Source organism: Malurus melanocephalus, unplaced genomic scaffold (genome assembly GCF_030028575.1).
Source record: "Malurus melanocephalus ecotype Western Australia unplaced genomic scaffold, MMel_1.1 scaffold_218, whole genome shotgun sequence".
Lineage (NCBI taxonomy): Eukaryota > Metazoa > Chordata > Aves > Passeriformes > Maluridae > Malurus > Malurus melanocephalus.
Window position 1 is genome coordinate 373,247 of NW_026623450.1, and position 25,164 is coordinate 398,410.

Below are 25,164 nucleotides of genomic sequence, written 5' to 3' on the forward strand. Positions count from 1 at the left end.
GAGGGTGAGGGTGGGCATGGGGTGAACCTGAAGGGTCAGATAGCCAAGGTGGTGGGGTTCTAATGAAGGTTTTGGCAGATGGGCTACTTAAGAAAGGGGAGTAAAATCTTTGGCCTGTATCAGTGATATTGTCCAGCAGGACTAGGGAAGTGTACTTGGCACTGGTGAGGCCAGACCTCCAGGGCTGTRTTCAGTTCTGGGCCCCTCAATTCAGGAAGGACATTGAGGTGYKGGAGTGAGTGTAGAGAAGGGCAACAGAGCTGAGAAAGGGCCTGGAGAATGAGCCATATGAGGAATGGGTGAGGGAGCTGGAGTTGTTTAGCTTGAAGAAAAGGAGGTTGTAGCCAGCTSGGTGTTGGCCTCTTCTCTCAGACAATCAGTGAGGATACAGTCTTAAGATGGGCCAGGGTAGTTTTAGACTGGACATTAGGAAGAAKTTTTTCACAGAAGGGGTGATGAGACATTGGAACAGGCAGCCCAGGGAGGTGGTGGAGTCACGATCCCTGGAAGTGTATAAGGAAACACTGGACATGGCATTCAGTGCTGTGGTAGTGTTTGGCCATAGCTTGGACTTGATGATCTCAGAGGTCTTTTCCAACCTAACTGATTTTGTTTTTTTGAACTGTTTTGTTCTGTTTGTCTGGTCCTGGACCAGGGCTGTGAAGGCAGAGTTACTGTAGTAAAGGCAGCATGTGGGATCAGAATTTCAGTGGTTGGGGCAGAGAGTTGCAGGGTACCCATCAAGTAGTTATTGGTCTCCGGCATGGTTCCCCAGGCATGTACTGAAGAAAATGTCTCTGGTATTTAAAAGCAGTTATTTATGTAAAACTTGTGAGCACATCTGTAGTGTATGTTAGGGTACTTTGTGTGTTAGTAGGTCTTCAGTGCAGTGCTGTTTATACTCTTGGCAGCCTCCTAATAAATCAGGGTCTGTAAGTCATTGCTATGACCTAATTACTTTGGTTTTGTGTTCTAGGATGATCATTAGTACGGAGAGTAGATTGCTTTTAAAATAGAGCATTTCAATTTATATCCTACTTATGTGTGCCGTGGAGCATAAACGTATTGTTTCCTCCATCTCTCCATGGTGAGTTTCCTCTGGAATCCTWAGACTTGTCCTGCCTAAATTCATTGATGTGGAGAGAGGAACTCCTCCTCTTTCCCTCTTTCAAGTTGGTCTAAAAATAGCAAATGGTTTCATTAAAATTAATTGTGGGTTTGGGAAAATAAYACAAGCAAGTTCCTGAAAGAGGATACCCAAAGTATCTAGCGTGAGAGCTGCTGCACGTTAAGGATGTGTTACTCAGCCTCCTTAACCTCCCACTTTCAAGGTGCTGCCAATTCCGCCCTCTCCTCGGCCTGGCTTCTCTTACAGCCTAACTTATTAATCAGTCCTTCCTCTCTTTTTCCTTTCTATAATCATCTTCAGCTTTCTTGACTTTTTTTTTTCCACATATTTTCTTTTAGCAAATGCACTGGGTGGTGCAATTGAACAAGGTCCAACTCAACAAAGAAGACACCTATTTCCTTATGGAGGTTTGCCAATRTATTTRACATCTGCATAGTCTGGAAAAGAASTGTAKGAGCAAAGGTTAAATCTGCTARMAGTGTTCCACAYACATAGTTGTGATGCTAAGGGAAAGAAAATCCTGTAGTGAGTCTAAYCCTTGCGTATTTCAGAATGTCATTTGGGACATGCTTTGGACAATTTTGAATGACATGGGAAACRTAGCAAACTTRAAACTTTTAAWCAAGASWGACAGGGTATCTGGATAATATAAACAGAAAAGGAGTWGTATGAACTAGTAATAAACACTGAAGCCTAAGGTGAATGTTTGTCCAAAAACTTTATAATGACAGTTCTGCCATTGACTTCAGTAAGCAAATAGTCATTACCCTGTGAACAATGAACAAAAAATCCATCTTGTGTCTCTTGACAACTTGAGAGAGGTTCAACTCATTAACTTCTAGTGCTRTGGCTGCTGGTTTTGTTAAAGGTGCTACTTGTCTCCTTAGAAACAAACTGACTGAAGAGAAGCTATTGGGCAGCAGAGTTTTGCAGGGATTACTTCCTTATGGATAAGAAATAAAAAAGTAGTTCTGCCCAGTTTTAGCAATTACTGAACTCACACTACTGTGTCCCAGAGTACTTTAATTTTACATTGTTGTCCTAAATTCCACCCGAGCGTCAGCTAAGTTTGATTCAGATTTAAACTGGTAGGACGCTGGTGGACGCCCTCTAGGTGCGCACGGAAACATGAGGTCGCGGGAGAGGGGTTCACCGATGCCCCCGCCGGGGAGAAGTGACTGCCGCCGGGCCATGCCACTGTCGGGGCACGAGGCGATCGCTGGCCGGGCTTGGGGCCGGGCTAGGACAGAGTGGCGCTTGCTCCCGCCTGCCGGGAAACCGAAATAGAAACCGCGTCTGGGGCCGCCCTGGTCCCCCGCCCTCGGCCGGGGCGGGCGGTGCTACCTGCGACCTTCCCCGCCCCCGGGAGTTTCCCGCGGGACCTGGCGGAGCTGTGCGGGCTGCGGGCGGACGGGCGGCGCGGCTCTCCCGGCGCCCCGCGGGTGAGCGGGGTCGGGACCGGGGTCGGCAGGGGAGGGGGAGCGCCGGCAGAACCCTGGTGGGATGCTGCGGACGGGCCGGGGCTGCTCTGCCGGGCGGGAGCTGCTCGGGTCCCGGCTGGGGCCGCAGCGCTGTCGCGGGGCAGGTCCCCGGCTGCCCTCGGCCTCCGGAGCTGCGGCACCTGCGCTGTCACCGGGGCAGCAGGGCAGGAAGGGGCTGGGGCTGGGGCTGGAGCTGGGCTCTGCTGCTGCCAGCGCTGCGAGGGTCGAGGGTTTTCTTATTCCAAGTGAATATGTGAAATGTTGTCGAAATTGAAATTGTTGATATTTCTTGTTCCTTGACACTAGAAGTTTTTTYCCAGAGGGATTGTGTTTTTCAAGGTCTGTCGATGACTTTTCTTAAAAGTAAATAAGGACTTCTTTTCATTTCTAGTGGGCAGTCACTTGTCACTTAGACCAGAAAATTATTCCCTAAAAGCAGCACAAGAGATCTTCATTATGGGTGTGCGACTGTACTGAGCTAGTCTATGCAGTTTATGGCTAGGTTTTTTTTAGGGGTTTTGAAGCTTTTTTTTTTTTTTCTTTAGTTTTATTTTTGTTACAGATTTTGTTCAATTTTTTCCATTGCTAGTCCTTGACACACAAAAAGTCCCACAAGGGCTCAGAAGTTTGATATCCAGTTACTCCTTTTGATATGATGGATAGTCTCTGGCAGCACATTTCTCAGGCGAAAGGGGTTGAAAAGCTACGCGGAGAACAGAGAAATAAACCTTTGGCTTGCAAATTACTCATGTGATGATGTTGAAATATTGGCAAAACTGGAGAAAGAGTCTTGTGCTTTAGCAATTGACTTAAGTGCTTGCATGCAGTTTTATTTTTCCACTGCAGGTAAGCCCAGATTTTTTAGCTGAGAATCTAAGTAAAGCATACTTTGTGATTTAATTTCTTCATGAACCTAGATAACATAGGATGATTCTGGATGCTACATGAGTGCCCACCACTGATACTAGTATAGGATTTTAGGGATAGATAGGAAGAGTGGATTCCCCATTGAAAAATAGACCTTTTTTTTTTTTTTTTTTTTTTTGGATGTAGGGAAAATATAATACTAAATTACTGCATAATTGAAAAAAAAAAAACCTTATTGTCTGGACACTGTTTTTATTGTATAAATACTTAGTGTTTAGAATTTGCTAGCTGCAGGAAAAAATAAAATCATTAAATCATTTAGGTTGGAAAAGACCTGTAAAATTATTGAGTCCAACCCAGCACTACCAAGCCCAGCACCAAACCATGCCCCTAAATGTCACATCTACATATATGTCTTTGTATGTCTTTTAAATGCCTCCAGATGGTGACTCCACCACTTCTCTGGGCAGCTTTTTCCAGTGCTTGACAACTTTTCAGTGAAGAAATTTTTCCTAATATCCAATAGCATTTACCTCTCATGGCAYAACTTGAGGCTGTTTTCCCTTGTCCCATCAGTTGTTATTTGAGATAAGAGACCAACTCCCACCTCTTCCTTTCAGGCAGTCATAAAGTTGAAAAGCTGAAAGGGTTTGCAGCTTTTCTCAAGCCCTAAAAGCACAGAATTGAGAATATGCAGGTTATAGTAACTTTTTCATACTATTCAGAACTTTTTGGGCAGTAGTAAAATGGCCAAGAGTATTATTAGTATTGTGCTGTGGTTTGGGAACATTTTGAGGAGCAGAGCAGGGGTGGTATTTCCAGAAAGCTATGTTTCATCTAATCTTACAGATGCCTTGTGCATGGAATGCTGTCAGAGAGTAAATTAGTTTAATTGTGATAGGTACTTGTCTTTATCCACTAAAGACAGAGCATCTAGAGGTTCGTGTTTTTCTTCACAGAGTCCCTCAGGACTAGTTTGTAACTACCTGACTTTACACAAGAGGTCTCTTGGTTCCTTTTATGACAGTGCTCTTTCTTTTCTTTTGAACTCCACTAATTCAGCACAAAAAAAAAGGCGATGAATAGAAGCCCTGCTGTGGGGAAAAGTAGAAATCTCATGTATGCTAAAAAGTAACTACTTTCAGTCTTTGTTAACAGCTTGGTCATGGACCAGGGAGTTGGGGTGATAGAAGAGACTCACAGCATCTCACTTTTTTGACCTCTCTGAAGACCTGGATACAAAGCCTGGGTCCTCCTGGATTGAGTAATGCTAGTGACCACAAAATTTCCAGCCTGGCTGCCCTCATGCTGGGGGTGTGGGCTCACTAGGGCTSGGTGAACTGGGGTAGAGTGCTGGCGAAAGTCACTGCGTCCATCTTGGGGGCCTGGGGGGGTACAGTACTGCTCTGCCACTGTCACTTGCAGGGTCTGGATCTGAGTTTGAAAAGGAACAGGCAATTTTTTACTTTTCTGATGCTGCATTTGCTGTCCCATGCTGCCTTTTGAATTTTTGGCACGTGGTCTGATTTCTTTGCCAACTTGGACACGTCATTTTACTTGATTTTCTTCACATCAGAACTGACGTAAATACTCTAACCCATGAGAAATATGTGCCACAAAGCTTCTACATCCTTGTGGTGAGGGTAAGAAAGATAGTGATCATAACCAGAAACTGTACCTGGGTAAAACATTGCTCCATGGCCTCAGGGGACCGAGTCTGCTGCTTGTCCTTGAGATAAGGTTTTGTTGGCTGCGTTTCTTTTTTCTTTTTTTTTCCTAAGTGTCTTTTTGCCTAGTTGTTATCTTTTGCCCAAAATAGATGGTTGCAGTGGATTATGAAAAAGGGAAATAAGAGCTCTCTAAAGAGGACATGCTCACTGAGTTCTGCTAAAGGAAAAGGAGGTCCTACTCTTTGCTTAAACAAGCATGAGACAGASAGACTAAAACTTGAGACCTAACCATGGAAAAACTATTTTTCATTACTACTTGGAAATCTGGATGATACAGTAGCTTGATTCTTTTTTGGGTTGTCATCTTTTTCTGCAGAAAAATCCCCTGTTATCTCAGCCTGGTGATTACTAGCTTTTCTTTCCGTGAAGCAAATGATCTATATGAGTACAAACCAGTCCTTCTGCTTGAACTGGTATGCGATGGCTTTATTTGTTTTGCTTTTTTTAATAGACTGCCACAGAACACTGTGAAATTATCATCAGTGGTAAATACAGGTTCAAAAAAACGTGATGACTTCAGGGATTCTATTGAGACGTTTTTAATGGTCTTGAGTGATGTAATCAGGTTAAATACAAGGTAAGTGCTAGACATTTATGTGTTGGAAACTATTTGTGTCAGTATTTYAATGACTGACCATGCATACGTTTTTGACTTCAATAAGTAACTCTCTGATATAGAAAGGGATTTTTGGGAAGTTGAACCCAGCTTGCTGTAAATCCATTTGAGCAAAATAGTTGTAAAAGTAACATCAAAAGTTATTGTTGGGACTAGTGGGGGCAGAACAAACTACTGGAAACCACTTCAAAAACTCATTGCTTTTATGATAGCTTTCTGACTTCTGAAATGGGTGAAAATTTCAGTTCAAGTCTAGTTCAACCAGTTATTTGGCAAAAAAAAAAAAAAAGGATTTAGTATCCCAGGTGGTTACTGACTTGTGCTCTGTACAATGATATCAATAGATGCCTATTACTAGTGGATTGACCTTGCTTTSTGACCTTCCCTTCTTTCTGGATACATCACATAAGTTGTCAATAAAAACTTAGRCATAAATTAAGTGAAAATGTTATTATCTCTCTGTCATTCTTTTCCAAACGATGCATTCCTTTGTTTGTATTGAGGGTGCTCTTTCATTTTTGCATATCTGTCACAGTGGTATATTTTTAGTGCACCTGTTTTTCCAAGGAAAARCTTTATCATAGTAAACTCCAAGAACAAATGACAGGGGAGGTTAACTAGTAACTTCTAAATAAATTTGACTAACAAATATTTTTCCATTTTGTCTTCATCTGGGACACTAATTATGATTTTCTTCATAAAATAAATTATTAATTTTAAATCTAACTGTATAATGATGAGCTGTTGATCACTCTGATAACTCCTTTTCATTCTTACTTTTCTAAAGCAAATTTTATGTGAAAAGTATTTTCAAGTTTGTTTCTTTTTTTCCAGGAGTGATTTTGCAAAGTGAACAGTAATGGAGTATATGAGCACAGGCAGTGATAGCAAAGAGGAGATTGACTTGCTGCTAACTGATCTAAATATGTCTGAGGTGATAGCCATCATGGAAAACCATTATCCAGGTGAAGACATTGCAGTCTATGGAGACAGYTTAATTACAATGTGCAAAGAGGCAAATCAAAACGATGAACGTGCGGAATCATTACTGTTTTGTGAGAGGGAGGTCTCTTTTATGTCGTCTGTCAAATACGGGACTGTGGAAGATCTACTTGCTTTTGCAAACCAGGTGTCTAACACTGCAAAACAATGTAAAGGGTGCAGACAACAGGAATCTGGGATCCTCTTGAATATGGTAAGTCTGTTTTCTTTTTACTCATTATTTCATAGACCTTAGAAATGATAGGTTTTTAGTGAATATAAATAAAGTTCAGTCTGAGGAGTACCAGGCTATGGTTTCCTGTGCAGCCCTGGGGCTGGAAGGGGTCTCTGAGACTATCAAATGTAACCCCTGCAGTCTCAGGCAGCTATGGAGAAAGGCCTGTTTGGAAGGATCCACTCTGTTGTCTCCTGGTATCTCTGGAGGTCAGAAAAGATTTCACAATATTGAATACAAACTGGAGACAAGCAGTCCAAAAGCAAAATCTACAACTCTTTTTGTCCTTTCAGTATTTAAATGGGGCTTATAAAATCCACAACTTGCATAAAAAAAGAGGGAGAGTGACTTTTTAGAACGGTGTGTAGTGATGGGACAAGGGGGAATAAATTTAAACTAAAAGAGTAGAGGTTTGGGTTAGATCTTAGAAGTTYTTTTCTCTGGGGATGGTAAGGCACTGGAGCAGACTGCACACAGAAATTGTGKCTGTCCCATCCCTGGAAATGTTCAAGGCCAGGTTGAATGAGGCCCTGAGCAGCCTGAYATAGTGGGTGACATCCCTTCCCATAGTAGGGCAATTGCAACTMGGTRGTCTTTAAGATCYYTTYCAACCAAWGCCTATCTATGATTCTATGAATTATGATGGTTTACAGGTCTGGGAGACAGTAAGAATCTTCCAGTGCCTTGTGTTCATGCAGTTAAACATTCATTATACAARTTGTCAAAAATAAAGATCTAGGATCTATTGAGATAGTTCCTAAATTTGCTCCATCTGCACAAAATGTTAATAGTCATGTAAGGAGAAAAATCATGTACTATTAAGTGTGATTTTAAGAGTTACAATATTATGTAATATCTTGCCCTGCTAAATTCAAGTATAGATATATTGTGTAGATGTTAATTTTTTCCCTAAAATTGTTTGTGTTCTACCAGCAGCACTTTTGTTTAAGATCAATTGTTCTGGAAACAATCAATGTTGCATTGAAATTTTATTCATATATRTTTGTACTGCTGCTGTCTTTTCTCAAGATGTTCTACATCTGTCATCTTAAATATCTTGCCTCAAATATATTTTATATGTGAACATTGGTTGCTTGAGGCTTACTGGTTACTCAGGTRTGAAATACCATGGGGTATTGCTTTATTCTGACTTGGAGGGAGCATACTGTCTTGCAAAACAATTACTTTTCAACTCTGTAACATTGAAATGACACTTAGTAATATGAAATGTTTCCTATACTTAGGGTAGACACTGTTCTACATACTCGTGGTTGTTTTGCTTGCATGTTGTTTCTACAGATGCATACAATTGGTATGAACCAGGTACTATTAGGTTCACGTGATCCCATTATGCAACTGAGGGTTGGAGACAGGGTATTATCTGTGCACGCATTTCAGCAGGGGCATCTGCATTGCAAATATCTACAGCATTTTGGTTAGGATCAGGASTGCACTGCGTCCTGCATCACGAGGGGTCTTGAAGTTCACCAGCTGGATTTCTTTAGTTAAAACTGAACTGAATGATACATTGTAGCCACAGACAAACATTCAMAGGGTCAGGCTAGGGACTAGTCCTAAAAGCCGCCTGAAAACATGAATARTGTGGTGGTCATTGCTCTCTAGCTCTGCAAATCAAATCTGCTCAGCCTCTGTTCCTTTCCAGGATATGGTGTAACCAATGTAGATCGGTCTCAGCCCCTTGAAATGCAGAAGTAGGCAAGCAAGATGTATAGATCGTTAGACATGTGCGGTTTGCTTTACCCTGGCTCAAATAAGTAGAGCAAAGGCTTGTCTTTTATACCCTAAGCAGAAAGCTTTTTATTGATGGATACCACCCATGCCCCCTTGGCTGGTGAAAGGTTAAGAACTTATCCTTCCCAGATTTAGGAACTTGGAAGAATTGTTTTATTTCATGTAGGTACTAATCACAAATTACACTTTTAGCAGTCAAGAAGGTACTTTCTTAATTGAAAAACATGAAGGTAGATTAAATACAAAAGATTATATGTTAAATCTTAAATARAAAACTAARCCAAATAATCTTCTTGTTTCATTGYTATCTTARAAAGGGTAGCTGAAGAGCTGAGTATCTGAGACCCTGTGACAGAGATGAAATGATAAATGTCCTTGATGTGATTTTACATCTCTTTAAAAATCTTGATAAAATATGAGTAAGGAGACTAATGATATTCCAGATACTGGCTGAATTAATTAGAAGCATATTAATGGGAAATATTATTAATTTTGTAGCTRAGAGTCTGAACAAGCAGCATCAGACATCAAGCAGTACTCACATGGTGTTTGGTCTCTGTCACATGCAGARGGAGGTARCTGTTTCAGAAAAAGATTTAGAGCRAGATACTGACTTAGGTRCCCTAAATCGCTTCCTGGAGAAGCCCTCCTTGCCTACTTGGTGATACAGAAGAACCAAAGCTCCCAACATTWCCCACCTAGACGAGACAGTATTACTCCCACTCTTCTTTTTTAAACTATGGTATAAAACTCGAGGATGGTGGCTGGTAAAAACATAGCAGACTCTTCAACCTTTTACGAAGTAGCAGAAACTCCAATATAAGATGGAAAATAAAATCCGTAGCAGTACATGTGTTATTAGGAAATGCTGAAACTCTTGCTCACATTGTATAAGATAACCTGTGAGTAACAGGTATGTGGCATAACAAGTTAACAGATTACAGGAAGGACAAACATGTGCAGGTAAATCTAATAACAAGAGGTGGGTAATTTCATTAACCCAGCTGCTGTTGTTGTTGTTTCAAGACAATTAATTGCAACTTACACTTCGTAAGTTAGTCACTGGAGAGAAACGTGGATGCTTGGGCTGTGAATGAATGCCACACCTCACACGCTGTTCCCATTTGATGTTTCTAAATAAAGACTGCKAAGCAGATCATGTGCATCATACACATAAGTGATATATTTTTTTCCATTATATATATATAATTAATTAGATTTGAAGTAGTTTTAACTTCACTGTAATATTTGTATTATTTATTTAACTCCACAGATCACACCCAAGAATGGGCGTTATCAAATTGACTCAGATGTGCTCCTATTTCCATGGAAGTTGACTTACAGGAACATTGGTTCAGATTTTATTCCTCGGGGAGCTTTTGGGAAAGTGTATTTAGCCCAAGACAGAGAAACCAAGAAACGAATGGCATGCAAACTGGTATGTTAATTCAGGAGTTTTGTCTCTGAGCAAATATTGTATGACATACTACTTACAGTGTATTTTCCACTATGTCTGCTTCTAATTCACTGTTGGCTGGTGAACATCTTGGTTTTGTTGGACTCAACAAGACAGGAAAAATGCATACTTTTAACTGTTAGCTTGTTTAATTTTTTTGACTCTGAAACTGGAAATGTTTCTGCATTTTGAAAGTATCTAGAAGTGTGTGTAACTGGCACTTGGGCTGTRGTGAAGGATTTTGTTCTTGTCCTGYTGTACRTACCATGGTAAGATACCAGTGTGAGATCACATCCCTGCTGAAGGTGGTAGGAAAACCTTGCTGTTGCAGATGGTTTTGGGCCCTTGTTCTTGAACTAAGRTCCTCAGACTTCCAGTGCCATTAAAGTCCCTGAGAACTCAGTATGTGCAACTCTTACTGTGTTTTGGGCACTGATGGAGTTGAGGCTGTGAGATGTCTTGAGAACTGCTTAGCCCTGCCCTACTTTTATGCAAGCCCACACCACATTTCTTTCAGCTGTGCCTTTTAACATACTATTCTGAATTGAGCAGTAAATATTCAGGGSCAATAAAAGCTCAGCTGGGACATTGTTCTGTGTCCTCCAGCTCATTAATAAGTACCTGTATTAATTCTATATGTGAAAGAGTTGGGAAGGCAGCTGTATGCCCTTTCCTTGCAGCTAGTGTGTCCACATGGGGACAGATTTAGTTAGCTGCTCCTGCATAACCACTGCAGATTTAAAGTATCCTGATGTTTGTGAAGATACAAACAGTATTTCTYGTTGAAATAAAAATATCAGCCTGTAATTTGTTTCACAGACATGAGTCCTAGGGCAGAAAACTGAAAAGAGCAGTAGTAGCTTTTCTGTGTGTAAGCAAACACTGCTTTTATTGTCCCAGCAATCTGCCATCAGTACTTTTTAAAGAAATACAGTGCTGCTAGCRCTCTATTCAAAGCAGGTTTCATTTCTTGTAACCTGTAAACCCSTGCTGATAAGGACTGAATTGAGGTCAGCAATGGTCCTGAGCTTTGCAAGCACTGATCCACCTGTCAGGGGGTTGTGTAGTTCTGGTAGTGCAGATGAGGGCACAAAGCTAATGGAAAAAGCAGTGGGAATTTTATCTCCTTCACCAGGAAGTTTGCATAAAGCTTTTGCGTAATCGCTGGATTTTGACGGGAATTACTCTTGCTACATTACTTTTTCTGGAAGATAGCTCTTTTTATTTGGGCATGATTCCAAAWTATCTCTTGACTTGTAACAGGATGCCTTTCAACTGCCAAGGAAGAACAAGTCACGGGACTAGAGTAAAGCTCCGTGTTTTAACAAGTGGATATGAGTGCTTTACTTCCTTCTTTTATGTTAATCTATAGAATGATTACTCTCCATACGGATAACTTATTTTTTGAGCTACTTTTCTGTGGTTTTGTTTCAATGTTCTAGGTCCCAGTGGAACAGTTCAAACCATCAGATGTTGAAATACAGGCATGTTTTCGTCATGAAAACATTGCTGAATTATACGGCGCTATTTTGTGGGATGAGACGATCCATCTCTTTATGGAAGCTGGAGAGGGTGGCTCTGTCATGGAAAAGCTGGAGAGCTGTGGTCCTATGAGAGAGTTTGAAATAATTTGGGTGACAAAGCATATTCTGAAAGGACTTGACTTTCTTCACTCCAAGAGGATTATCCACCATGATATCAAACGTATGTCTGTGTGATTCTTTGGAATATTTTCTGGTCCAGGCTGGGCTGGGGCCCTGGTGGAGTGCCTGGGACTGAGCTGGGGCTGAGTGGGAGGGATAGATAATGCTTAACAAATGTCAAGGYCAGGTTCTGGAGATAATAATTACTTACACTATTTATTAATTCACTCCAGCAGAGAGCATAATTAGAACCTTGTAGATCCTATGCCATGCATGAGCAACTCAATTTAAGTAAAAACCTAAAGAGTGAAGTTATCAGTCTATGTTCAGCCAGAAATTTCCTGCTTTCAAAAGAAATTCATCCTGAATATTTCCACGCTCACCTTCAACTCACGCCTTCTTTTAGGTTTAATGTTTCTATATGGCTGTTCCTCAGTCKGAGACACTTTGGAAGTAAATACATAATTTGTGCTGGTTTTTTTTCTTTCARCAATTAGAGTAAATTTTAATATATATTTGCTTTTAAAAACCTCTGGATATTAACATCTATAAATAATCAAACATTGATGTTAAGTCTAAATTAAATCCACTTGTATTAAATTGCTTTCAAGTTCAATTTTAATGTGTTGCATTTAAATTAGTGTTAAATCCAGTTTCTCCCAGTACCACCTCAGCCTGCAGATAGATGCATTTCTGTGAATTTATTTAGATAAACTTGAGGGTTTAAAATAGAAATATTCATAGTGAAGCATTACAGTAGTTCACAGAAAATGATTGTTAGGAGTTGCTAAATTCTTATCTCAGTTTTGCATTTTTGATTTTGGTGGTTTTTTTTCATTTAGTATGGGTCAGTACTTTAGATATAAGCCTTTGAGATTCTGTCAACTACAAAACTGCTTATTTTTTCCCCTTAATTGTTCTTTCTTACTTCTACTTAGAGTCTTTCCTATGGGTTTATTTTAATTAGCAGTAACAACGACATTAATTAAAAGATCTAAAAACCAAACCAGCCCAAAGCCTACTACACCTAGATAGTGATTRGGAGAACCAGCCCATTGTGAATGTGGCAGATATGAGTGTGTTTCACTTTTCCCAGCCTTTTCTTGTGTTGGTGGATGCAGGGCAGCTGATGAAGCAGAGGTTGCCTGGGGCAGAAGTGACTGCCCAGAGGAGCCCAGGGCCACGCTGCTGCCTGTTTTGGTGCTGGGGTGAGCTGGGTAGGGAAGGTCTGAGATGGAGCCATACTCACTGCCTGGCAAGGCAGCCTCCATGCAGGGAGCAATGTGTATTTTCCCTCACCAGGTGGAAGATGTTTCCTAAACTTCTCTGGTTTCTTCCTCATGCTATCTGCTGCTGTTGAACTGCAGTTGAGTCTGTCCTGCTGATGCAGAGGAGATGAGGATTTTATTGAGAGGAAATACTGCCCTGAGCCAGGAAGGAGGAGGGAAACATTCTGATTTTTGGGACATATTCAGTGCTGCCACTCATTTTAACCCTTGTTTGGAGAGCAGTTAAACCATGGTTTGTGGGGGGACCTTCAGTCCAAAATCAGCTGCAGCTGAGACTGGGTATGGTCTCAGGCAGGCAGCAGACCCTGCTGCACTGTGGCAGAGTGGCCCTTTGCACCATCCATTATGGGGTGTTTGAAATCCATATCTTTAAATTATCCCTAAAATTAGATTTACATAGTAAATATCACTGGTAAGGGGGCAACTGTGTGAAGCATTGCTTTAGGAATCAGTACTGCTGAAATCTAGTCTGTCTTTCCACTGGATGGTCATGGTGAGCACTGTCATGATGGAAAATGGCCCACAGTTTCCTGTAGGAGAAAATGTGTTCCTGTTGTRTAACTTGGAGACTTCATTTTACCACATCTTCTGAAAGAGCAAACATGAATTTCTCAAGGCTCACACGGAGCACTAYATTTATAAATATTTGATCAGAAATACAGCTGCAAACAAAGCCTCTGAGTACAAAGTTGCGCTTTAGGCAGAGTTTTATGAAGGAAAGTAAATTAAGCTCCTAGATTCTGCTGCAGTTCAGTGGGAGTTTGAAATGCTTAGTCTTATATTACTTTTGCATCCATTGTCTGTCCTCTGCTGTCACGCTGAGCTGCCCTCACTGACTGGTGCAGGGACTGGTGTGGCTGCTGTGGCGGGGCCTTGGTTACTCTCTGTTTCTGTCTTCACTTACATTGTCACTCTGGAAAAAGCTCTTGGTGAGCAACAGCTGTGCTGTTTATAGCCAGAGCTGCACAGCATGAGCTCCACCTTGGAGACCATGAAACCTCTTCAGAGCTGTGTGCGGAGGTACCTACTGGTCTTCTACCTGCTTCCTCCTCTACCCTCAGCCTTTCTCTCTCTCTTTATTATTTTATGCTAGGAAAATGACCAAATATTGATTCTTTTATATAAACCAGTCCAGAATTTTAAGATGTGATTTAAAATTGAACCAGCTCATTACCAGACCTGTTTTGGCTAGAAGGATTTTGGTTGTAGAGTGTGGTTGTGCTAATCTCTCTCCCTTTTCAGGCTAGTGTCTGAATGAAACAGGAGCGTTGTAAAATACATGCAAGTTCTGCTAGAAGCTTAAATGTTGTCATTTTTGTTTTTCTTTTAGCAAGCAACATTGTCTTTATGTCAACTAAGGCTGTTTTAGTGGATTTTGGCCTAAGTGTTCAAATGACTGAAGATATTTACTATCCCAAAGACCTYAGAGGAACAGAGGTAAGAAGCTGAAGGGACAGAAGCCTTGATATTGTATTACTCCTACGGTTGTGGTACTTAGGCTCAAATTTGAAGCTGGAGGGTTAGAAGYGTGGGTAAATGAGTTACTATAAAACCTTTTTTAAAGTTATARATGTTAATATAGTGTCAATTATATTTGTATTTTCAACCTGCTGAATGGAACGCTTTGAAAGCTGTGTCACTTTCCYTGCAGTCCAATTTGTTAGCAATTATTCTCAGAAGTCAAACAGTACATTGAGRAGGGTTGTTTGCAGTGTATCAGCTGCTGGTCAGAGACACTTCAAACAGGAATTCGTTCTTTGCATGAGCAAAGATTTCTTCTGAGATACTCGCTATGGACTGCTCAAYACTGTATTTTGATTCCTCCTTCAAAACCACAGAAATTACAGATGTCTGGGTTTCATCCCGTAGCACTTCTAAGCTCTGTTCCCCATYGACATCTAACACTTCTTTCTTCATAAATTGTGCATGGCACAGTTGATGATTATCTGGTAAAATTGTTTAGACATTAGTGATGGAGGTGGGGTCCTTTTAAATGTTCTCAGTGACTCTGAGATCCTGCACACCACTTGGGCTGCATTCCTCTCAAGGTGTTTCCAGGGCTGGAGCTTTAGCAAMCAACCAAGCAACAACAATTAGCTTGGATAGCTGCTGCAGATGTGGCATTTGTGCTCTCTGTTGCTTGAGATKGTTTACAGGAAATGCTTTAGCTGAAATGTTAGCACTTACCCTTTTAATAGTCTTGCACATGTGTAAAGAGGAGACRCTTTTGTAACTGACAAAAAAAATTCACTTTTTAGAAGGGTAGCATAAACCAAGATTTCACAGATGGTCAGGCTTGTTTGTTTATTTTTTTCAAGATAATTGAGAAAACACTTGAATGTTTGTTTTCAATGTCTTTCTAGTCAARGGAGTTAAGAGCTTAAAATGCATGCTGAACTGGAAGCAGCATGCTTTCTGGCATTTAATGTACAAGCTTTGTGGAGTTTTTACTTTGGTTCGGGGTTTTTTGTTTGTTTAAGGGGGTTTTGAGTGCTGTTAATGAGAATAAGAACAGTGGTGGGTATGAGTTGGTAGGGTATTTCCCAAGGATGGAGATGTATGTAAATAGGAAATTTCCATGTTTGTGGAGCAGACTGGTGAGGATACACTTCTGGGTCTTGAAGGACAGGCCAAGTTCATGTTGGTGCATGAACAAGTGAACAAGTGAAAAGTGAAAAACACTTCAGTGTTTTCACTTTGCCAAGTGGAAAACTCTTAGTTCTTCATTCAATAGGAGGAAAATCATTCCACACAGTTTAACACCTGCAATCCTGTCCTCAGAAAGCTGATAATGCCCCCCAATGAAATATGRTCATGTTTGGTCTTTGCTGTCTCAGGGGAGCACAGCCACAGAATTGCAGGCCAGAAGTGAGGTTGGAGAGAGAGCCCTGGGAAAGGAGATTTCAGATGCCAGTGAAAGACTGACAGACTAATATTCTTGATGCTCCTAAAGGTTTTCCTGCTCAAAGTCTTCATTAGAGACATCTTCCTCTCCACAGTGCTTAATCCTGTCACCCACAAATGCCCTCTGTGATCTGGGTTTCTTGATTTTCTTTTTTTTTCCCCCAGAGTAAAATCTTAGCTCTGCAAAGTCCTGTTGAGTTTTGCATGCTGTACTATGCAGCCTTAAGAACTGGTGCTGTTGTCCTGCTGTTCCTGGATCTAATTGTGCAATCCCTGGTTAGGGCTCTGTCACTGCCGTGCAGCATCATGYCTGTGAGCTGGCTGGTTTCTCTTCCATCTCGTATTTGCAGGGACGTGTGTCCTTGAGGCAAGTGGCAGGTGGGATAACCTTTGTCCTGTGCATGTTCTCCTCTGGGAGTTAGGATTTTTATTCACTTCTATAGCACAGAAAGTCAGAATGTAGTGAATCTTCTTAGTGTTTATAAAAATGAATAGTTAAAATTCCAGGCAACATGATTGAAAAATAGTTAAATTTTGTTTGGTTGGTGTAGTGTGAAAAACCCACACTAGGTTCCTGCTTTTGTATACAAGTCATGCAGAACATTAAACTGTGGTTGTTATGAAACTGCTCTGCAGGAAATACTTTTTCTAGGCAGTTGCTACACTTTCTGTTATGCTTCTTTCACTTTGTTAAAATATGTAAGCTTCAGTTACAACCATTTGAGGGTAAAAAGTTGTCTGCAAAAGTTTATTCAGTGTGGAAGGTATGATTCATTTTCAGGAATGCTGAACTAAAACTAGCACRGCATGAAGAAAGGACTGGATTTTAGCTGGGCTGTGACACTGGTCTGACTAGCAGGCAGGTGCCAGCCCACCAGTCAGAAGGAACAGGAATGGGAAGGTATCCATGGCTTGGGATGTCTGCTTTGGTGACAGTCATAGACCAGTCTGAAATTAGAGCTTTGGAGCTGCTTTTTGATTTTTGTCCCTGTGCACTCAAGGTGTGTCTTGACCACTTATACATCGTAACTGCAGACAGGATCTTGTGCCAGCATTCTTTTTTGAAGGCAGCTGCTTTTTGCTTACATAGATTTCACTCAAGTTGCACTGTATTTGCCAAAGATTTCTTTTTACGAATCTAGAAATTCTGTTCTTTGCTCCTCATGAGACTTAAAGGTAGAGGGTGCAGAGGCACTGATTCTCACTTAGCCCTGAAGAAAGCTATGAATAGGAGTCAGTAGCAGCTGCAGATGCCTGCTGAGCCTTTGCACACACTCCAACTGCAAGTTGTGTTTGCAGATATGGAATGTAATTTACTGGGAAATATTCCTTGGAATTTGCATGAGCCCTACAGCCGTTCTCAATCTGTGGTAATAAGCAGTCAAACCATGTGGTTATGACTTAACTTCCTGCCCTTGTGTCTGTTAATGCCTTTCAATGTGATTCTTTGTGTCAGGATCACTTGAACTAATTAAAGTTTGTTTGACTCCTTTAGAGGGAAACTGGGTGAGGGAAAAGTAGAAACCAGAAGCAAATATGGTAGCTTGCTAACCTAGTGTGCTCTAGGCTGTGCCCATGTGGTGTTGAAACCTGCTTCCAGGGCCAGTGCTGGTGGCAGAGCTGTGCAGGGTGTGCCTCCTGCATCCTGCCTGTCTGGTTCTCCTCCAGCTGCATTCTGAGCTGCCTGTTGCTGGCAGGAGCTTCCAAGATCCTTCTTCAGACTCTTGGCAGTGAAATGTTCAGTGAAATGTTTGGAGGGAAACTATTTTGGTTTCCATCAAGAGAGATGAGAAWTTTTGGTTTGAAAAAAGGTTAGAAGAGGGGTGCTTGTCTTCATAGTTKCTCTGAGGGTAATCTGAGGTGGAAGGGGCACCTACCTTTTAATTTATGAGTTGCGTAGACCTGGCTTGTTCCTCATGATCCCATTTCTTAGGATAATGCTCCAACATGCAGGTTACTGGATAAGAAGGAGGAGATAAGAGTAAGGAAGACAGGAATGTGCTCATCTGTCAGTCCTGCTCAGAAGGGTTGTGTAGTATCCTGTGTAACAGGGATCTGAGGACTGGGCTCCTACCCCCATCTGGGTGTCAGTGCAGGTCACCCTCTCTCTTTAGCTTGTGCACAGCCATTGTTCAAGGAGATTGGAGCAGTCCCAGCAGTGCCCCACAAAACAAACTGGCAGTTCAGGCACCTCCTTCTGCTGTGGAGGGATGAGGTTTCTGCTACTCATCTGAGCAAGGGAGAGCCATAGCTTGAACCTCAGCTTCTCACAGCTCAGCTAAGGCCCACAGCCACTGAGCTGTGGACTTTCTGAGGAGGGCAAACCTGGAATATGATTTTGTCCAGGTACTGTCTCTTTGATTGTGGTCATATGCAGAACAGAAAAACCTTATTTCCCAAATGTTGCTTGGTCTTTATGCTGCTGGTACTAGTGGGATGCATCCCTTGAGAGGGGGGTTTCCAGGATTACAAAATGTCATTAAGTCATCTTTGATTGTTGTTTTCCCCTGCTGAGTAATCTTTCCTTTTTTTTTTTTTTTTCTATTTTTCACAGATTTACATGAGCCCTGAAGTTATCCTCTGCAGAGGCCACACAACAAAAGCAGACATCTACAGCATGGGGGCTACTATCATTCATATGCAAACAGGCATCCCGCCCTGGGTGAACAGATACCCTCGTTCTGCATATCCATCCTATCTCTATATTGTAAGTGTCCTTAGCAAAGCCAGCTCAGGATCATTTGAAGATTTCCTATACTCTTGTCAGAGAAGATCCAGTCATATAAAAACTATCAAAATATTTTGTCAGAGATGATATCATCCTTTTTGCTTTGTGGGCAGGAGGGAGGGAAGTGGGTTTTGATCATTTAGGGGAAGACAGAGACTGAGCTGGAGTTGTATCTGTGATTTGTGTTTCAATGTACAGGCCTTGGGTTTACCACAAGGRCAGGGTTAGAATCATCTGAGACTTGATTGGAACAAGCCCATCTATCTTATACTTGTCTGTTTTCCTTAGAAGTTGCAGATAAAAACTTGAGCCTGGTAGATTTGATTCTCTGATTCTTCCAGTGTGGTATGGAAGTCTGGTGAATTTGCATTGCACTGGATTTTAGGCTTACYTGAAGTTGCTTTGAGTTTTTAAGTTTATTATAAAATCTGATTTTTAAAAAGTGTATTTTGTGTAGTTGTATGTTCTGCTCTAGTTGATCAGCCTTATTTAGGGAGGTGATGAGTCCTAACTGGGGAATTCCCAGACCACTCATGCAGTTATCTGTGACTTCCTCTTCCATTGTTTTTGGAGTAAGTGTTTCTATGGTGTTTTTTCATTCCGACAGATACACAAGCAAGCTCCCCCCTTAGAAGATATTGCTGAGGACTGCAGCACTTCCATGAGAGAATTGCTAGAAGCAGCTCTGGAAAGGAATCCTAATCACAGACTGTCTGCTGCAGACCTACTGAAGCACGAAGCTTTACACCCACCCCCAGAAGAGCAACCGCGGTGCCAGAGTCTGGACTCGGCATTGTTTGAAAGGAAAAGACTGCTGGCTAGGAAGGACCTGCAGTTGCCAGAAAACATTACAGGTAATGGTATCAGGCTCACTTACCTTATACTTTGTAGAGTTTGTGTCAAATCATTATTTGAATGAGTGGTAAGGAACCAACGAAACTCAAAACACATGTGGAAAGCGACCAGTGAAAATCCCAATCAGATGAGATCAGACCCAGAGGTCATTAAATGACCTGTGAACACCCATTAACTTCAATGGGAGGAACTTAGCCTGAATTCTGCTCTTCTGGAAGGACTGGCTCTTGGAAAAGCTGTAGCAGGCATTCAGGGCACTTCATGAAGTATAAACTGTTGTCCCAAATAGCCTCAATTTGCCACTGTACTGGAGATGTTTCATACATACTGCTGATTTGTAAACAACAACAAGTCCAGCAACCATCAGCAAATCCAACACTTTTTGCCTTTTTAAGGAAATACATAAATAATATTGTTGAGTGTCAGCAGTAGAAACCCTGTGTTTTAAACCCCCTAAATGACTGTAGGATAGAACACAGTTGTAAGTGCTTAGTGAAGGATAATAAATGAACCAGGTAGGAAACACCCRTTTCAAGTCCAATTTAATGCCAACAACCTGCCAACAGTCTTCAAAATGCTTTTAACTTCACTGCTATTTATCAGATACAGTAGGAGTGTTCTGACAAAAGGCATTGAAAGACTCTTCCCTGATAAGTGGTTTATTTAATTGGGATAAGTATTTGAAAAGATATCTGTGCAAAGTTTTGGGTGCTGTAATCCATAATTGTTGCAACAAATTCACTGAACATTTAATCAACCATTTTTTTGAATGTAGAATGGCATTGTACCTTCTGATTTTGCCTTGGGGGTGCAAAATCCTTTGACCAGCTCAGACCATCTGAATTAATTCTTTTGAAAATGAAAAAAGTATTTGAACAGTAAACTTGGACTTTATTATAGGCGCTTGAGATTTGAAGACACTCATTATACAAGTATTCAGGGTAATTCTGCCCTTGCAAACCTGATCTGTTTTGACCTTGATTTAAAAGGAATAAGAAATCTGAAACTGATGGTCCCATATTCATTCTGTRTTGTCACTCCCAGATAAAGATGATGTCATATGTTTAGATTGAAATCGCCCTATGATGAAGCAGAATTCTCAGATGGCAGAATGTTACCAGGTTTWTTTCTTGCACCCAACTCTCCTTTAGCACCATAACTCAAATGACGAAACTCTGCCTAGCTGATGGAGGCTTTTTTTTTAAATAGTTGCAACTGAAAACAAGTGTGTTCAAACTGCTTACCTCTCTTTGCCTTACTGTTGTAAGTTGATTCATTAGATTTTATTTTATATGAAGTTTGTATATGAGGTTTATTATTTGAGATGTACTTAAAAATTTTCTAAGTGACAGATTAATAAGATCAAATAATAGGCCAATTATTCCAGTAATACCTACAAACCACAAAAAAGACCTGATACAGCTATATGGGCAGTAATGACATGGTTTGTCTGTTTTATTTTTAGATTCCTCATTGTGTAACGGAAGCATGGAAGAGTCAGACCTGCTAAAGAGACAAAGATCACTCTACATAGACCTTGGAGCTCTAGCTGGTTACTTCAACATTGTTCGGGGACCACCAGCCTTAGAATATGACTGACTCAGTAACATTTTATGCTGATGGGTCAGAAATGGACCTCTACCTCTTAAAACTTGATTTTAAGACTTGATTTTCCAATTTGTACATAAAACTATTGCCATTGTAGGCTGTCAAATGTGAATAGTGTTTAATTGCACAGATGATTAAGCTAAACCCTTAGGGGCTCTGATAAGCTGATCCCAAGCAGTGATGTTTGTGTGACCGCTGGTTTACCAACAAGAAGATGGCAAAAAGAACTCTGCTGGGAATGTCTTAATGCAGGATATATACCTGTGCTGGGCCTTGCACTTTTATAAAACTTGTAATATATGCTTGCAAATAATGTCAGAAAAAATATAATATAAATGAGCATGTGGGCTGTAAGATTCAGTCTCTCTGAGCTGTCCTTAGAGAAAACTTTCCCCCCACCCTCCCCAAAAAAACCAAAAAAAGAATCCTTGATTTAACCAGTCAATGACTGGTTCTGTCTTGTTCTTTCTTTAGGTCTTGGTCAGTCTCTAGTCATTCTTAMTGAAAATCAGGGCCTCCCTTAAGCTGATCTTATTTCTATCAGCTGTCTCTGGAGTCAGATTATCACTTGTTTGCAGAAGTGTTTGAACTTTACATCTTCCCTGGGCAGTGAGAGCTAAGCWGGAGGCTGTCCCCTTCTCTGTGGGTCGAGGGAATCCTTCACTGGCAGTATCAGCTTTGGGATTAACACAGCAAGTTGGCCCTGACAAAGTATGACAGTGACTCCAACTCCTTCCTATGTTACAGCTGCTGCAAGGGTATCTGTGATAGTTTTCAAGGGTAGATCAAATGGTTATTCCCTACTGGTAACAGTGGGCAGGCTCCAGACTCTTGCTTTTTAATACTTTAAAATTGTACACATGTATAATTGCTGTGAGTGCTATGGTTTGGAAAGCGTGTCATTAGTGACAAGCAGTGTTTATGTTCCTATGGAAATGGAATTATATTGTTCTTGCTGTGCCTCATACATTTGAAACATGATGTTTTGGATGATAGTAAAACTATGTAAACTGCATAGTTCTGTACATCCCATGGGATGAGAACGTAAACTTTTATAAAACTCTCTTTGATGCTTAGGATGACTCTTTATAAGCATTTGTGTTAAATGGCATACTGTGTATGTTGTACACTCAGTCTTTTCTGAAGCACTGTCTCTTTTTCATGTCTGTTATTTAATGCTGCTCCTCTCTAACACATGATCTTAAACCGATGATTTCTAGTTTGATATTGATATGGTCAAATGAATAAATCCAGCTCAGTGCCTTGAAATGTGGTCACTCTGTTCCTTCATCTTCAAAACCAGCATGGGGCTGCAATGTATTTGGGCCAACACCCCTACTATGGCCCAGGTACACTACAGGCATCGTTCCATTTATGGGGAAGTTGGGTGAAGGKGATCGCTGATGGATTTTGGAGTCTTGGTAAGTATTCCTGGCAAAGTCTCCTCACACCCCAACATTCTTTATGGACTGCCTGGGTGTTGCCCAGCACTTGTGTACAAGGAGGAGCACTTCAATCCTGATGTTAATTGCTGCAAAAAATCCTGTTGGGAATAACCTACGTGCTCTATTGCTTTGTGCAAAATCTCTAGATGACTCGTTGCTTGGAGGAGAGCTGTGTGAGGGAGCCCTCTTAGCATTTATACTGACTGTGGTGATCAGGATCTTCAGGGATCAGACTTTGAGTGTGGCTGACTTAAAGCAAACATGACCTAATGTTTGGATGGTCACCTTTGGCTTGAGAGAGCTGTGCTCAATTTTATGATCTTTTGCTGATCGCTTATGATCTTTAAGGAGATTCATAGAATTAGTGAGAAGCAGCTGTTCAGGTGRCTGGAGATGGGTTTGTAATCTCTTCCCCAGTTTCCCTTCTATAAAATTAAAGTGCTCATTCTCACCAGACAATGGCTAGGGATTTTGCAAATGCTTATCAAGTGCCTATATACTTCAACAATGAGATCCRTGTCAAAATTGTGGGCTGCTAGGGGTCCTTTACCTTTGCTTTAAAAATGTTACACTGACTTTTCTGCTTTTGTTTTTTTCTGTAATGTCATTCYCCTCCCCCTCACCCAGTTAAATGTTTTAGCATCGAAATTTTCATGTGGAAACACTATTTATGTGGGCTCACTATTTAATATTTGGGTTTAGTGATGGCTGTTCTATGTCTTCTCAGTAAGAAAGTAGTGACCAGGTTATCCAAAGCAATTACAGTGTATTGCCAGATAGAGGTAATAAGGTTTGCCTGAGTGAACCAATATCTCTTTGTAGACACATCCAGGTGTCTAAACTGTGTGAGGGCTTCAGGATAAATATCAGTTCAGAGCACAGGTACACAATCAACAAGCAGCTATTCAGGTATGCTAAGCACCAAGCATTGCTTCCAGCTCTGTCAGCTTTCTAATAGCTGAGGACTATTTCTCAGGTGAGCCTTAGGCTGCAGCGTAGCAGGGATTTCTCTCTGGAGCAATACATCATATCCCGAACATACCACATCCCTCAAGCATATCCCACAGTAGTGATCCCTGTGTTGTGTAGGTCCACGTGTTTATACCAGCACCTGGGAAATGAGGTCAGGGAAATGAACTGGGTTAGAAATATCCTGGGAGGGGGAAGATTACTCCTCTAATCTGGTTGCCTGGGCAGCTGTGTACTCAGAGCAACCAAGGCTGGAGGTGAGAGGGAGGGAATGCAAACGGATGGTGGGAAAACCCAGTGAGCACAGGCCCCAGGGTTTGGCTGGTCAGCGCTAAACCACGGGATTTCGCAAATGGTTTGCCTCTGTGTTGATTTTTGGTGTGTAGTTTCATTTTCTCTTGAGGGAAAGTGASACTCGTGCTAAACTGCAAAGAAAAACACAAGTGTGTGGGGAAACCCACTGGTCACAGTAACTGATTGTGCTGATTTTGGCTGAGGTAGAGAGARTTTTCTTTACAGTAGCCAGTACAGGGCTGTGTTTCAGATTTGTGCTGAGAACGAGTTGATAACACGGGATGTCTCTGTTATTGCTGAGCAGGGCTGACAGTGTCAAGTTCTTTTCTGCTTCTCACATTGTCTCACCAGGGAGGAGGCTGGAGGTACCCCAGGAGCAGGAGGGGACACAGCTGGGACAGCTGACCCCTCCTGACCCAAGGGATATTCCAGACCATACGATGTCATGTTCAGTGTATAAAACTGGGGGAAGCAGGGGGAGCCTTCTGAGCGATCGTGTTTGTATTCTCATGTCACTGTTACACACATGATGGAGCCCTGTTGTCCTGGAGATGSCTTTCAGCCCAAGAAAAGTGGTAAATGAATTCCTGGGTTTGCTTTGCTTGTGTGCACAGCATTTGTTTTACCCTTTAGACTGTGTTTATCTCAATCCATGAGTTTTCTCACTTCTACCATTTCAATCCTCTCCCTCATCCCACCAGATGGGAGTGAGCAGGTGGCCGCACAGAGTTTGGTTTCCTGCTGAGGGTAAATCACAACAATGATGAAATTAGGGAGCCAGATGTGCCTTTTATTCTCCTGGTCTCAGCAGGWTTCTTTGATCAGTCTGTAACCCTGGGACTAAGACCACCACCATCTCCTCAGCAAGGCTTCCTAGTGCTTGGAAGCTTAACAGAAGCTGCAGTAGAAGTACAGAGCAATTTGCCAGCCCTCCCTGTGTGCAGAGCTGATGGGAATGGGGAAGGAGGCCCTTGGCCAAGCATTAGTCCCTTTGTTGGGACCTTGGGGAAAACAGTGTGTTGCTCTGGCTAATTGGCAGAAGCAAAGAAGCAGCTAAGGAAGAGTCACTGGAGGTGTGGCCCTGACACAGCTGGGAAGGCCAAGCTGTTTGTCTGGGAAGGACTGGGGTGTAGGGAGATGTGGGTGCTGTGSATGGCCAAAACTGGGAACATTTGTATGGTT

The 25,164-nt window shown here is 41.5% G+C and overlaps 1 protein-coding gene across 1 annotated transcript; it reads left to right on the forward strand.

The window, feature by feature from the left end:
• The first annotated feature begins 2,489 nt into the window (after nucleotides 1-2,489).
• MAP3K8 (mitogen-activated protein kinase kinase kinase 8) lies at nucleotides 2,490-22,543 on the forward strand. Its single transcript, XM_057374175.1, has 9 exons — nucleotides 2,490-2,571; nucleotides 5,659-5,784; nucleotides 6,658-7,018; nucleotides 10,065-10,229; nucleotides 11,690-11,951; nucleotides 14,510-14,616; nucleotides 18,638-18,790; nucleotides 19,419-19,665; nucleotides 21,132-22,543. Exons 3-9 carry the CDS (start codon nucleotides 6,683-6,685, stop codon nucleotides 21,263-21,265), a joined length of 1,404 nt encoding a protein of 467 aa, XP_057230158.1. The 5' UTR covers nucleotides 2,490-2,571; nucleotides 5,659-5,784; nucleotides 6,658-6,682; the 3' UTR covers nucleotides 21,266-22,543.
• Nucleotides 22,544-25,164: the final 2,621 nt, after the last annotated feature.